At 49.6% G+C, this 14,854-nt stretch overlaps 1 protein-coding gene across 1 annotated transcript in view; it reads left to right on the top strand.

Moving 5' to 3' along the window:
• Positions 1-357: 357 nt before the first annotated feature.
• The window catches only part of Acox2 (acyl-CoA oxidase 2), a 28,512-nt gene continuing 14,015 nt past the window's right edge, over positions 358-14,854 (top strand). Inside the window, exons 1-11 of the mRNA XM_005348516.2 lie at positions 358-422; positions 2,383-2,603; positions 3,197-3,359; positions 3,533-3,684; positions 4,056-4,163; positions 5,794-5,913; positions 6,360-6,475; positions 7,034-7,206; positions 8,921-9,083; positions 10,825-11,015; positions 12,685-12,864. Of these exons, the coding sequence (XP_005348573.1) occupies positions 2,444-2,603; positions 3,197-3,359; positions 3,533-3,684; positions 4,056-4,163; positions 5,794-5,913; positions 6,360-6,475; positions 7,034-7,206; positions 8,921-9,083; positions 10,825-11,015; positions 12,685-12,864 (1,526 nt within the window). The 5' untranslated portion in view covers positions 358-422; positions 2,383-2,443. The remainder of the gene's footprint in view (positions 423-2,382; positions 2,604-3,196; positions 3,360-3,532; positions 3,685-4,055; positions 4,164-5,793; positions 5,914-6,359; positions 6,476-7,033; positions 7,207-8,920; positions 9,084-10,824; positions 11,016-12,684; positions 12,865-14,854) is intronic.

Genomic DNA, 14,854 nt, shown 5'->3' with positions numbered 1-14,854 from the left:
CCATTCACTTGACAGAGCAGTCTTTTCCCATAAGAACCACCTGGAAGCCTGCTCAGCTCACGTGACTAACTCACCTCCCTGCAGACAGGACAGTAGGGGCCACTAGGACGGGTCCGGGATTTTCCTGTGGGAACACCACCGGGAAACATGGCTTTAGGTCTTAGCACCTCTAAGGGAGCCCTAGCCCTGAGACTGCAGCCTGAATCTTGCCAAGGCCGCCTAGCACTTGACGCTGCACACCCCCACTGGCCCTGGGTCGCTGGCAGGAAAGAGCAGGACTTCGAGCTGTACTCTGACTCGGCCGGTAAATCCCAGCCCTTGGGGGAGGAGAAAGGGGTGGAGCCAACAGTCTAAAGATTGGGCTTGTAGCAGAGACGCCAGGCCGGGCCTACAGAGCTGCCCCAGGACAGAAGTGAGACAAGGTGAGTCCCAGAGGACTGACAGATAGTAGCAAGGGTTCAGGAGGAGCTTAGGCGTCCTTAAAGGCTCTGAGCGCTGCCCTCTTCCCTTCAGTCTTATCTACAAGCACCTCCTATAGGCAGCCAGGGGGGCACTTCGGCAGGGGGAAACCGGCAATGGCAATAAAAATGCAAAGAGGTATTTGTCCTACCTGTTAGACGGTTAGGGAAAGGAGGGGGTATTAGCAATACAGGCAAGAGCTTGGGCTGCTAAAGGGGGTACAGGGAACCTTACTGAGGCCTGAAACTGAGGTGAGGCAGAGGCAGAGGAAGCCACAGTGACATCTGAGGAAAGGGTATCCAGGCAGAGGCAGAGACCCTGGCGAAGGCTGGGCATGGCAAAAGACTGGACAGTTGGGGAACAGCAAGAACATCTGACATAGAAAAAAAAAAATTAAAAAAAGCTAGAGGCAAGAAGAGGCAGCTAGGAAGCCTCACAGAAAGGCAGGCAGACAAAGAGCTCCCTGTACTTGCCAGATCTGTCAGTACCCCACAGCCCCACTTCAGAAGCTTGCCTGAGCTGTGGCCTGACAAGGGTACCTCCTTCCTCAGTCCTGTCCTCCCTAAGAAATGACTAGGCCCTTACTGTATTCTCAGGCTCAAGAGAGGAAGGAAAGGAAAGCAGATGAGAGCCAGCAGGGAAGGTGGACAGCCACACTCTGGGATCAGGGAGACACAATGTCACCTTCCTAGCCCTCACTGCTTTGGGCAAGAGTGTACCAGAGGGATGCCCAGTTCTTAGAGGAATGCTCAGTTGGGAAGGTTGAGTTATTGTACATTCACAAGAGGCTGGAGCTCACACTAGGGCACTGGGAAGCTGAGCCTTGGCCAGAGGGAATAGCAGGGCAAAGGTCAGGAAAAGAGGACGTTGGGATTAAGGTGGCAGAGCAGGCGGGCTAGTTAGCTGGTGGGAAGTGTGTGGTTGTGCAAGGACTCCTTTCTACAAACTGGACACTGAGGACCCATTTGCAAGCAAGAAAAGAAAACACGAAAGAGAGACTGAGGCCAGGCAAGACGTGGAGGTGGCTGAGCAGTGGCCAAGGAGATGGCAAGGAACACATGGAGTTAGGGTGCTCAAAGAAAGTAAAGGGATGAGTCTAAGTGTTGACTCGCTGAGGGAGAACGGGGATTTCTAAAAGGCCAAGGGTTTGGTGTGAAGGAGGCAGGGGTCACCTTAGCTGTGGGGGTTACAGGGCCTCCAGGGGAACACTTCACAGGAAGAGAGCAAGCTCTATCCCTCTCTTTCCTCCTTCCACAGCTTTCCTTCTTCCTCCTCTTCCCCTCCACCCCTTTCGTCTACAGTAATGGGAACTGAATCCGGGGCCTTGTGTAGGCTAGGCAAACACTCTCCCACTATTCTGCTACTACTTTGAGGTATGGTCTCACTAAATTACCCAGACCATCCTAGAAACATGTTCTGAACTCCAGGTAGGTCTTCTGATCCCCTCTGCCTCCCAAGTAGATGCCAGCAGACCCCATTCCACAGTGCTCATTGGGTATCACAGAAATAAAGATAAGAGGTGAGTGGGACCACAGAGTCCCGGCAGTGAGCCTCCCAGTACAGTAAAGTATGAACAGGGTATGTGCTTCGTGTCTGACCCCAGCCAGCTCTCAGCCACCTCTGGTAGTAGCCACACGCTCAACCTTCCTAGGACTGTTCTCTTCCTCTTGGTTCCCACTGACTTTTCATAAAGACTGTCCCAGGCATTGCAGAAACACAAGCTGCAGAGAACAGAATAGGAGCTTTGTGGTCAAATCATCCTGACCTTGACTACTGCAGACAGAGCAACGTGAACTGCATTCACTCGTGAGCAACGTGTAGACCACAGTCAGCAGCCATGAGGACAGAGTGCAAGCGTGGTGACCGGGTAATCAAGTCAGCCTCTGGCTGACCGGAGCCCTGGGCAATGCCTTTTGCACGCAGGTTCTTGGCCCCTCCTAGTGCTCAGAACAGAGACTCAAGGCAGACGCCAGGCAGATCCAGGATGGGGAGCCGGGTGCACCGAGTATCACTGGGGGACACCTGGAGCAGGCAAGTGCACCCTGACATAGACAGCGAAAGGCGCACACCATCTTTCAGCGTGGATCGGCTCACCAACATCCTTGACGGAGGCGTCCAAAACACTATGCTGAGGAGGAAAGTTGGTAAGCAGAGGCAGGAGGTCAAGAGCTGGCTTTGAACCCACATGTTTTTTCCTAGAACAGCCCGTTAACTAATTCTGTACTCCTTTAACTAATGCTGTTGCTGTTGTTGCTTGCTGTTTTGAGACAGGGCCACGTGTAGCCCAGGCTGGCCTCAAACTGCTATGTAGCCAAGGATGATCTAGAACTTCCAGTCTTCCTGCCTCCACCTCCCAAATGCTGGGATTGAGGGTGTAGGCCATCGTGCCCGGTTTCTGTGGTATTGGGGAACTGGTGGTGTGGATCAAACCCAGGGCTCTACGCATTCTGGGTAGCCATTCTACCAAATGAGCTCCATCTATAAGCTTAGTCTCTCTTTCAAGTAGCAAACTGGTCCTTGACACCAGACACCAGAAGATTCACATCCTGGTTCTGGTTCCACCAGAGCATAGTGGGCAAAGCACATTTCTCTCCTCAGGGGCTTCACCTGTTTCAGCTGTTAAATGTCAGTGACAGCTGACTTCCTTCCCAAATCCATGAGGCAAGTGGGTGGGAAAATCGGAAGGTGTCAGGAACCTTATCCAAGCCACTGAAGTCCTCTGTTCTCTCTGTTGCAGAAAGCATCCTCCAAAGTGACCCGGTGTTCAGCTTGAAGGACCTTTACTTCCTGAGCCAAGACCAGCTCTATGAGGCTGCAGTTCAAAAGACATTCCACCTTGAGATGCTAGCCCGGCATCTGGGCTGGTCAGAAGACGGTCCTGAACGCAGTTATGCTAATAGGTGCTCATCCAGGGTAGCCCCACCCACCCAAAATACATTTCCCTCAGCAAAGGAGGACTTACTGGAACCCTAGGGTGCCAGATGCCCCTTCCCTCCTACACCCCAGCCAGTTTGAAGGTTTATGCACCCATCTTCCAACAGGCTACTCATCTATAGCATCTCTTCCCCCACAGAGCACTTGCTGGATATACCAACTTAAACTTGCATGGTGTTGCCATGAACGCTCTCACAAGTCTGGGCTCAGATGAGCAGATTGCTAAATGGGGCCAACTCGGCAAAAACTTCCAAATCATCGCAACATATGTCCAGACAGAGCTGGGACATGGTGAGCCAGAGCTGCTGCATGCAGTGTTCAGACTGCGCAACTCGGGGGGGGGGGAGGGGCCTTCATAGCTCATAGACATACATGTTAATTTGGAAACACCCCAGCAGATGGCAGTCACGGGTCTCGAGGAAGGAGTTCCTTTTTCTAATGTGTACACATACATTGCATGAGCTACCAAAGGAGCAAGACATTCTTTTTGGAAGCATCAGTATGCAGTCCTGGGTCCTCACACAGTCCACAGATAAAAGGGAGAAAGGGCTGCAGTCCAGAGCTCACCTTGTCCCACACTGAACCCAGGCCTACCTAGGAGCTACTCCCCAGTGAGTACCCCACTTTGGCCCAAGTGTCTAACTCTCCCCCTTGATCCCAAGGGTCATACCTGAAGGGCCTGGAGACTGAAGCCACCTATGATGCTGCCACCCAGGAGTTTGTGATACACAGCCCTACAATGACTGCCACCAAGTGGTGGCCTGGGGACTGTGAGTATCCTCCTTCCTACTTCCTTGTCCCCATGAAGACAAAGCTGGGGCTGAATAGCACTAACATTGGTGCCCAACAGGCATCAGGTTGATTTTCTGTTCTAGGCTGGTCACCTTGAAACAGACTGAACTAGGTAGGATGTGAAGAGTTTACTTAGTAGGTGACCGGAAGGTCCCAAGGGAACTTTGAGTAGATAAGGAAATGCAGTCAACCTGTGGGTGATGAGGGCCAAGAACATATCACATATGCACTGCCCCACACAACACGTGTGAGGTGCACAGCACACACACTAACCCACAGAGAGCTATGCAAGCAGACAACATACACAAACACACACTGCCCCCTACAGTCACAGATAAACACAGCACACACTGCCGCACAACACAAACTTTGTCCTTACCATCATGTACACCATTGCTCATACATAGACACCATGTAGATACAAACTTACACATACTGCCCCTCCGCATACATGCATGTACACAACACACACTGTCCTCATGCAGACACACCTGTGCATATACATGCCACACACACAAACCCCCGAATGTGTATGTACATAACACACACTGACAGCCATTTGTGGGTACACAGCATGAAAACACATCTGTACACGTACACAACACACAGACACTGCCTTTATTAGAAACATGTACACAAAAATATGCACACTGCCCCATCACAGACACTCATCCATGCATAGAACACACATATTGCCCTCCCAAGACAACACGTGTGCATATACACAATATACGGATAGTCATATACACACCACCTAGTCTTGTCCCAAGAGCTCCCCACACATCCTATGTTCTAGCCTCCCAAGTTAACAATAAGCTTGTCACCTACAAAAGCACATGCCCTGGTACTAGTTAGTGGCTAAACATCCTCCCTGCCCCTGCCACTCCATACTCGGGCAAGCTCCGATCACGGATATCAGGTAGCAGCCACACAAACGTCTGTGAACTCAAAGACAGGGTTCTGCCAAAGGCCCCTGTGAGAAATAGTTTCTAATGACTTCACTGTAGCCCCTGGAGACCCAGTGAGAGAATGCCTGGTGTGGGCATTGAATAAACAAATTATTTGAATTCAACTAAAGCAGGGCAGGGAGCAGAATGGGGAAAGCAAGGCAAGAAAGAGGAGGGGCCAGGGAAACAAAGATGACTGGGTGATCAAAATCAAATTTGCAGGTGAAAGAAATCCTTCTTTAAGATCAGGCTGATGCGGTTTGAATTCCAGCTCTCCTCCTCCAGGCCAGTGACAGTTTCCCTATCTGGAAAATAAGACCTGCCCTCCAAGAACTAGGAGACCTCAGCCAAGAGCTGGGCCCTAGCCAGGTTTTGATAGGGGATGGTTGTACTCAGTATAGGGCTGACTGACAGCAAGCAGACTGATTCATTAGCTGTTGTGGTAGGAAGGGTACAAAAATTCTTTAAAAGTTTGTTCATTTCGAACTCCCTTGACAAGTCACTGTTTTACTCTAGCTGAGTTTTTTTGGTGGCAATTCTTTCTGTCATCAGTGACTTTCTAAGAACTCAAAGGTGTCTATCAGCAACCCCAAGCCCAGGAAGCAGAGGCAAGACTAGGTACATAAGCTTCCTGTGATGGGCCTCTCATCTTTCTGCTCAGTGGGACGGTCAGTCACCCATGCTATAGTCTTTGCCCAGTTGATCTGCTCAGGAGCCCAGCATGGTATGCATGCCTTCATTGTGCCCATCCGGAGCCTACAGGATCACACCCCACTGCCAGGTAAGCCCTACTGCTTCCTCAAGAACCCCTCATACGATGCTCCTAACAATTTTCCCTGTCCTGAATCCCCCAAGAGAGATGCACAGAAGCTGGGACATATCTCCCTTGGCTAGAAGGAATCCAATTGACAGAGCTAATATCGTATGAGCTGGCTGTTTGACTAGTACAAGATTTAGCATCTGCCTGACTTTGGCTTGCTTACCTGAAGCCTGGTGTGTGTGTCTGTGTGTATGCCTTTGTGTCTCTGCATGTGTGACTATATGTGTCTCTATGCATGCCTGTATGTGCTCCTTAGTGTGTGTCTGTGTATACTGTGTGCATGTGTGTGCTTCTGTGTGTGTGTGCGTGTGTGTGTGTGTGTGTGTGCGTGTGTGTGTGTGTGTGTGTATGTCTGGCATACTGCATACACTCAACTGACAGGTCTTGTCATCTCTACTCTCTTCTAGGAATCACAGTTGGGGACATAGGGCCCAAGATGGGCTTTGAACACTTAGACAATGGCTTCCTGAGACTGAACCACGTGAGGGTTCCCAGAGAGAACATGCTGAGTCGCTTTGCAGAGGTTAGATCCTGGGAAGGTTATGGCCCCAGACCACCTAGGCGCTTACCCTTTGCCTAGCTGCCACAGGCTTTGGTTTGCCTCAGCAAAGCTGCGTTTGGACCCCAAGCCCTTTCCCCCAGAAAGAGGCTTAGGGGTCGTACAGATAAGTATAAGGCCCAGCTTAGGAGCACAACAGTGTTGGGGAAATCTTATCACTTTAAGCCTCAGACTCCCGATACTTAAATATGGTTTTAAATACTTACCACATGGTTTTCAGAGCAGATCCCCAGAAGGGGAGGAGCTGAGGGTGAACATGCTATTTCCCTACAATCCATCGCAGAACAGGTACGGCCCAGGTGTTGGCAGAAGTCCCCAGTTAGCCAGCCTGTACCTTTTGAGGTATAAAAGGTGGGAGTTTCTGGGATGTCTCATGGAAGCACTTTCACGTGTTGGCAATCCTGCTGCACAAGGGGTCTGCTTTCGGTGAGCAGAAGAGGGATGCCTGCAGGGACGGAGGCTCATGGAAGTGCAACCTGGTAGCCTCGGCTCCAACCCAGCACCTGTCTCTATTACACACAGGTCTTGCCAGATGGTTCCTACCGGAGGCTCGGGACACCACAGAGCAATTATCTAGCCATGCTGGTGACACGGGTGTGGCTGCTGTTAAAAGGAATCCTACCCCACCTCCAGAAGTCGTGTGTCATTGCTGTGCGCTACTCGGTCATACGCCACCAGTCCCCTCTTCGGCCTAGGCAAGGAGCACCCGAAGGCTGATCCTGACAGAGATGGCTGACATTCAGTCCCACGGTGTCTACACAGACACCACCTCTGCAGCGCCCTGGTGCTGGAGCAGATCACACACATGTGCACACACACACACACACACACACACACACACACACACACACATGCATGCAGTCCAGGTGGGGTCTTTAGTTCTCTCTACTCCATCACTAGACTGGCTGGTCTAACCTGTTAGTCTCTTATCAGTGTGTGGCCCCATCAGGCTCTGGGCGACCATGTCTTCTACCCTGTGCCACCTGCTGTGACTCAGGCCTTTTGCTGAGTTCCAGTTTGTCCTGCATGGCTGTGACTTAGCTAGTGAGTTGGTGTCTGCCAGTTGTTGAGGCTGGTTGGTTGTTGTCAAGTTGTGTCTGGTAAAAGCCAATTGCCCTAGTCTGCACGTGACTAAACTTGTGTTGCCTGGCTCAAACTCGGTGCCTAGTTGTGAGAAGGCTAAGTCTAGACCCCTTCTTTTCACTGTCTGTTGCATCTGGTTCCCATCCTCTCCATTCTATGACACAGAACGGCAAGGGCTGCTATATGACATCTGAGAGTATACACGTGTATTTCCAGAAAGAATTTAAATCCAGGGAAACAAGTCTTTTGGGATAGGTCCCAAATGGACACACACTCTCAAGATGCAGCAAACTGCACTGAGAACAGGAAGCAGCGGCAGGGCACATCATAGCCTAATGGGGCTAAGGGGAGTTTCCCTTCCCGCCCTACTGACTGGCCCTGGGCTTGAGGAGGCCCTCCCAGGTTCATGTCAGACCTGTGCATAGTGAAGTCACCAGGTCTGAGCATACTTGACATGAAGGGCCCCAACCTGCCATAAACACGCTGAGGACTAGATGCCAGGCAGACCTGGGTATCACACACACCCAGGTATCTCCCTCAGCTTCCATGTCTGCAAAATAGAGGTAACAGGGGCAGAGTTTCAGGGTGGCGGTAAGGGTGGAATGTGAGAAGGGTAGCAAGCTTGAATACTCAGAGGCCCTTTAAAACTCTCAACAGCCTCAGAATGAGGCCTGGGCTTTTGAATTCCAGGAGGGGCACATCTTCCCTGGAGGACTGAATACTGGAGGCAAGAGTTGATAGTGCCTCTGTCTGGGCAGCAGAAGGGTCCCTAGGCTGGTTATGAGTGTACGCTGTGTGAGGAGGAGATCCCAGGTTCCCACCAACTTCAGCCGACTTTCCATGCACACACCCTCTCCCAATCCCAAGACTCGGGTCTCCACATGCTGGAGGTAGCCCCAGGTGCTGAAGACGCAGCAACGGACAGGGAAGACACTTTCTTACATATCTGTGGGCCCAAGTTCATACCCTAAGAGTTCTTAAGATCAATGCATTTCTCGTCACACAGCAAGCACCTGGTCATGGGCAGTGAAAAGTTCCCAACTCTAGTCATCAGTGGGGCAGGGCCACACCCCTTCACCTGGCCTTTGCGTCCAGACGACTTGGAGTTCAGAACCTCTCAGATTTTCAGATAAGATATTGGATGTATACGCTGAGGGTATTTTTAGAGGAAATTGAGTGAATGTTGGTGATGGGTGGGGCTTAAAACATAGTAAACTCATGTTGGCCTTTCAATGGTCCAATGTTCCTTTCGGCTTTGACAGTATTAGGAATATGGAAAGCTGGCTTGGAGTGAAATTCTAAACCTTTTGCTTCTTTTCCCCTCAGTGAGCCAGAGGCAAAAATCCTGGACTACCAGACACAGCAGCAGAAACTCCTTCCCCAGCTTGCCATGAGTTACGCCTTTCATTTCACGGCCACCAGCCTCTTAGAATTCTTCCACGGTGCCTACAGTGCCATTCTGAAAAGAGACTTCAGCCTCCTGCCTGAGGTATTCTGTGTGCTGAGAGCTGCTCCTGGCGGGTGGCTAATGCTGTTCCAGTTGTTGGGAAGTGGCTACAGCCCGGCTCCTATAGGCCCTCTGTCTCCCGATGCCCCAGGACATCAGGATGAAATATACCATGATGTGTAGCTCCACAGACACCCGGCCCCTAAAGCGCTCCGAGAATGTTAGCAGTAATGTGAGTGTAGGGGGCATCGAGCCACAATCCCCAGTACATGAGAGAAACCAAAACAACCCCAGACAAAACCAACTGAATTCATTTGATGGCACAGTTTGACCTGGACTAACCTGATTTATTTTACTGGCCACAAAATAACAGAAGCATCCATGTGTTCAATCAGGAAAGATAACACACGTCAGAGGCTTTGCTTTGCCTTTCAAAAGCCCCCAAATCATATCAGGTCCAGAGAGGGCACCATGGTCCAAGTTATGTGTTGATTCAATACTCCCAGAGTCTAGGATGAGGCTGTGACTCACACGCCTTCCATCTGTGTAGGTGCTGGGCTCGTAAAGCATTGTTTCATTAACCCTCTCCATAGTATACACCATTTACATTCTTATTTGGCAAGGAAACTGAGAAGGAAAGGGAAAAGGAGGCCTTCCTCCCATAGATGTGGAGGTCTGAAAGACGGATGGGGGCTTTCAAGAACCAAAACCTTAAACTAAGCCACTGCCTGACAACTTCTGCCCAGTTGTTCTGTCAAACATCTATGAAGTCAGCGGCTTGTGCACAACAGAAACTGATTTCTCACTCTTCTCGTGATAGCCAGCCTCTGCCGTGGTGCTGCTGTTTGGTAAGGGCCTTCCTGCTGTGTGGTAGCATGGCAGAGGATATCATACGAAAAGAGAAAGAGCGGGAAGACACTGAGAAAGGGGACTCAGGTTTATAGCAAAGCAGCTTCCACAATAAGGAGCTCAGTCCTACAAGGGCACGAACTCATCAGTAACACGGGAACCCTCATGGCCCAGTCACCTCTTAAAACAGTTAAGGTGGCAACTGTAGGACCAGCAACATGGCTCATGGATAAAGGCGCTTGCTGCCAAGCCTGATGACCTGATTTCAATCCCTAGAACTCCCATGCTAGAAAGAGCAAGTTGGCTGCTGCTAGCTGTCCATAATGCACTGTGCCTTCCGCAACACACACACACAGATCGGGGAGTGGGGGGAATGAAAGCTTTCAGAGGTAGCAATTGTTCAATTGTAATTGTACTTCAATAGAAGTTTTGGAGAAGACATCCCAGCCATTGCAGCCACTAACATGCCTCATGAAGATTTCACCTTATGACCCCATCCATGCCAAAGGTCTGCCTCCTGACACCATTGCTCTGGGATTCAGATTTCAACATAGGAGTTTGGATAGACAGTTGAAACATGGCACCCTCCTACAACCTGGGAAGATATATGCCTTCTTTGGCCACCTTTCCAAACTTCTTCCTGCTGGCAAGCTCCCATGACTCTTGTAGGATGGCGGACCCAATCCAGGAAGGCCCCTCTTCTGGAGATCCTGGAGACACTGGCTAGGACAGGTTTTCCTTCATTCTTACAGCCACACAGTCACACTAACTATGTGACTTTGCACAAGCCATAACCTCTGATTATTTGCTTTGTCTGATACCCTGAGAAGCAGTGGGCTAAGCACAGCATCAGCCGTGGCCAGTACATGCAGCAGGTACCAGGTGACAAGTCTGGACGGTCCTATAGGACCCTTACACTGCTTTGTTCTTGCAGCTCCATGCACTGAGCACTGGCATGAAGGCCATGATTTCAGACTTCTGTACCCAGGGGGCAGAGATATGTCGCAGGGCCTGCGGTGGTCACGGCTACTCGAAGCTGAGCGGTCTACCGACACTGGTCACTCAAGTGACAGCTTCTTGCACCTATGAGGGCGAGAACACAGTGCTCTACCTGCAAGTGGCCAGGTAAAGTCCAGAGTTGTTCAGACCTCTGCCCCTACCCTGGGGGTACCCTAAGCTTCTGCTTTAACGGAGGCTTCTATTTGATGCCATGGAAAAAGTAAGCTTTGGAAAAGTACCATTTGAGGGCTGCCCAAATCTCAGTGTGTGCCTAATCTGCCCACTTTCCCCAAATTCCCTGCTGTCCCCAGCAAGGCCATCCCTCTGTCTTACCCAGAAAATAGCATCAGGTTACTGCCTGGGATCTTGTTTCTCTCCTGTCCCCACTTCTCCATAGGCACAGGGGGCTCTCTTCAAAGCCTAGAGAAAAATTACATCTTTGTCCTGTTTAAAATGGTTTATTAGCTTCTCTCTACTTGAAGGAAAATGCTACAGTATATACAATGTTCTTTCAGCCCTTATAACCCAGATGCTGCCTGACCAACCTGCTCTCAGGTCCTCCTGCCTCCGCTGATCATACGCTTCATTCCTTGGCCCCCTGCCACTCAAAACCATGTTTCCTTTGGAAACTATCACAATCCATAATTGTCCACAACTTCTTGCTTAGCTTTTTTTTTTTTCTCAGTTTTTCAAGACCGGGTTAGACAGGATTTCTCTATGTAGCTTTGGAGCCTGGCCTGGAACTCCCTCTGTAGACCAGGCTGGCCTCAAACTCACAGAGATCCACCTGCCTCTGCCTCCAGAGTGCTGGGATTAAAGGTGCGAGCCACCACCGCCTGGCTTTTTGGTTCTGCTTCCTAGTTAAACCAGGATTTCCCTGAGGGCAGACACTTTTCTGCCTTGCTCATTGAGGAAACACAGAACAGGCTGTACCCTGAGGGACAGTTAGGCCTCACCAGCCTCCTCCAAATAGGCTGCTTCTTGCCAGCTGCCTCTGATGACTGACATTTTCATACTCATTTATTCTCTGGCAACTGAACAGAGTAGATGCTTCAGCATCCAAGAAAAAAGGACGTCTCTGGCAAATATGACACATAGCGTTTTACCAGGGTTGCTTTTTCAAGTTATAAAAATGATACAATAGCATGCATTAGGTAACCCGCACCCGGCATTTGGCAACCAATTTGCAAGTATTTCATTCAGCTCTACCCACCCACCCTGCTAGACAAGAAACATCATTCCCGTTATCATGAAGAAACGGAAGCCTAGGGAAGCACAGACAATTGTAGAGCATCCCACAGTGGTATCAGAAGAGCTAATGGGAGCCCAGGATTGTCCGCGCACAGAATTTGTAACCCCTGGATTGTCGCACACAGAAGCAACCTGGAGTCACTTTCCTTCTTCCTTATGTCAGTACTCTTTCATGTATCTGACTGTTTTGGATGGCCACAGACACTATACTTACATCCTAAGTCCCCACTCAATCCTAATAGTACAGCGTCTGTTGGCACAAACCTCAAAAGGACTTGTGTTTAGGATCTAAGGGAGTCTAGCCCAGCTTTGCACGCTCCTGTCACCTGCTAAAGAAACTAGTACTTTGGGTACATCTCACCGAGGGTCCTATAGAAGACGTGCAGGGTGGGTGAAGAGTGACTGTCGGGCAGAGGCCTGGAGCCCCTGGTTCTCCCCCACTGGAGCACAGCATGAATGTGTGTGACCCTGGAAGTGAGGGAGCTGGGCTGAGGGTCCCACAGAGTCACACACTGCCTCATCTGTGTCTACCTTCACCTCCCAGGTTTCTGATGAAGAGCTACCTGCATGTTCAGGTGTCCGCAGGCTCCACACCACAGAAGCCTCTCCCTCCATCTGTTAGGTATCTTGCCATACCAGGGCCAGCCAGGTGTGCAGCCCAGACAGCAGCTGACTTCCTTTGCCCCGATCTCTATACTACAGCCTGGGCACATGTATCTACCAGGTAAGCCAGTATGGAGAAGTCAGCATCTCACCCATGGTGGGCTCCTTCCCACGCAAGGACAGCTGGACGGTCACTAGCAGACAGTGCTTTACCAACCACTGCCATCCCCTGCCTCTCCAGACCTCCAGCTCCTATGATTGTGGGTGTAGAAGAAGGAACACCTTACCCTTCAGCCATTAACCACCACCATTTCTTTATCCCAGTCACAGTGGTAGAAATGTATCCCCTCTCTGGCTAGTGAGAGGAAGCCTTTAAACCTTTAGGTGCCTATGGTGAGTTCCAATCTAACAAATGCGCTCATACATAAATCACTGTCCATGAACAGATGTACAAATCAGTGCCATCAAGTAAAGTAGCGTTTTAAGTCTGAACTATCCCACAATCTACTAGTAATTTTCAGAGTCAAGTTGCTATCTGCACCCCTGTAAAACAGGCAGGCACAAGTTGTAAGTACTAGTAATGCCCACGCTGTGTGGGACAGAGACAGGGTGATCCCTGGGGCTTGCTGGCTGCCAGCCTGGATCCAAGTACACTGAGAGACCCTATCTCAGGGGAATAGGGCACAGATTGATAGAGGAGGATTTCTGACATCCTCTGGACTCTATGCAAGCACATGTACCTGCTAACATATGCATACACATGTACATATATGCCACACACACACACATATATACCATACACATTAAATAAACAAAGAAAGCATAAAGGCAATTTTCAGAAGTGTAGTTATACCTCAGAATAGAACTGGTTTGTAGTCAGGGTCTAGTCAAGTCCAAGGCACATGATCAAAACTAAGGACTCAAAGCTAGAGAGATGGCGCAACCATTAAGAGAGAGCTTACTGTTCTTGCAGAGGACTCAGGTTTGGTTACCAGGGAAACTGACATATTCTTCTAGCTTCCATGGGTACCTGCACATACATGGTACACATAAACACACATAAGTACAAAATACATGAAAATACATGGTTTTTTTTAGAAAGAATATATATTATACTTTTGGTTGTGAGCCTAGCCTTTAATGGCTAAGCCATCTCTCCAGCCCAAGAACATATATTATTTGTTGTTCCTTTCTTAAGTAAGGGTCTCACTATGTAGTTATGGCTGGCCTGGAACTCACTGGGTAGACTGGGCTGTCCTCAAACTCATAGAGATCTACCTGCCTCTGTCTCTTGCCTCCTCAGTGCTAGAATTAAAGATGTGCATTGCCATGCCTAGCTTAAAACATTAATTTTTTATTATTGATTTTAATTTTATGTGTTTGAGTGCTTATCTGTATATCTGTGCACCATAGACAAGAGGTGCCCATGGATGCCAGAAGTGGGCATTGAATCTCCTGGAACTAGAGTTACAAACAGTTGTTAGCTACTATGCAGATGATGGGACTTGAACCTGGGTCCTCAAAAAGAGCAGCCAGTGCTCTTAATTATTGAGCCATCTCTCCAACCCATAACATGAATTCTATGAAGAAACAGCTAGGCAGTGGTGATGCACGCCTTTAATTCCAGCACTCAAGAGGCAGAGGCAGGCAGGTCTTTGTGAGTTCCAGGCCAGCCTGGTCTATAGAGCAAGTTCTGGGACAGTCAGAGCTGTTAAATAGAGAAACCTTGTCTTGGAAAACTAAAAAAAGCAAACAAACAAACCACCCAAGAATGTGCACATTCTGCTGGGCAGTGGTGGCGTCCGCCTTTAATCCCAGCACTCAGGAGGCGGAGACAGGCGGATCTCTGTGAGTTTGAGGCCAGCCAGAGGGAGTTCCAGAACAGTCTCCAAAGCTACGGAGAAACCCTGTCTCAAACTCCCTTCCCCCTAAAAAAGAATATGCCCGTTCTGTCATTTAACAATTATCACCAAATACTATGTGTCAGAAATTACTAAGTATTCCAGAGACTGGAAAAAGAAACACACCCTAACCAACCAAATACAAACACCATCACTGAAGAGATTTAACTATCTAGAAGGGAACTTTCTGAACTCTGTCCCAAAATGGAA

This window comes from Microtus ochrogaster, chromosome 6 (genome assembly GCF_000317375.1).
Source record: "Microtus ochrogaster isolate Prairie Vole_2 chromosome 6, MicOch1.0, whole genome shotgun sequence".
In the NCBI taxonomy this organism is placed as follows: Eukaryota; Metazoa; Chordata; class Mammalia; order Rodentia; family Cricetidae; genus Microtus; species Microtus ochrogaster.
This window is presented reverse-complemented; position numbering and strand designations above follow the sequence as displayed.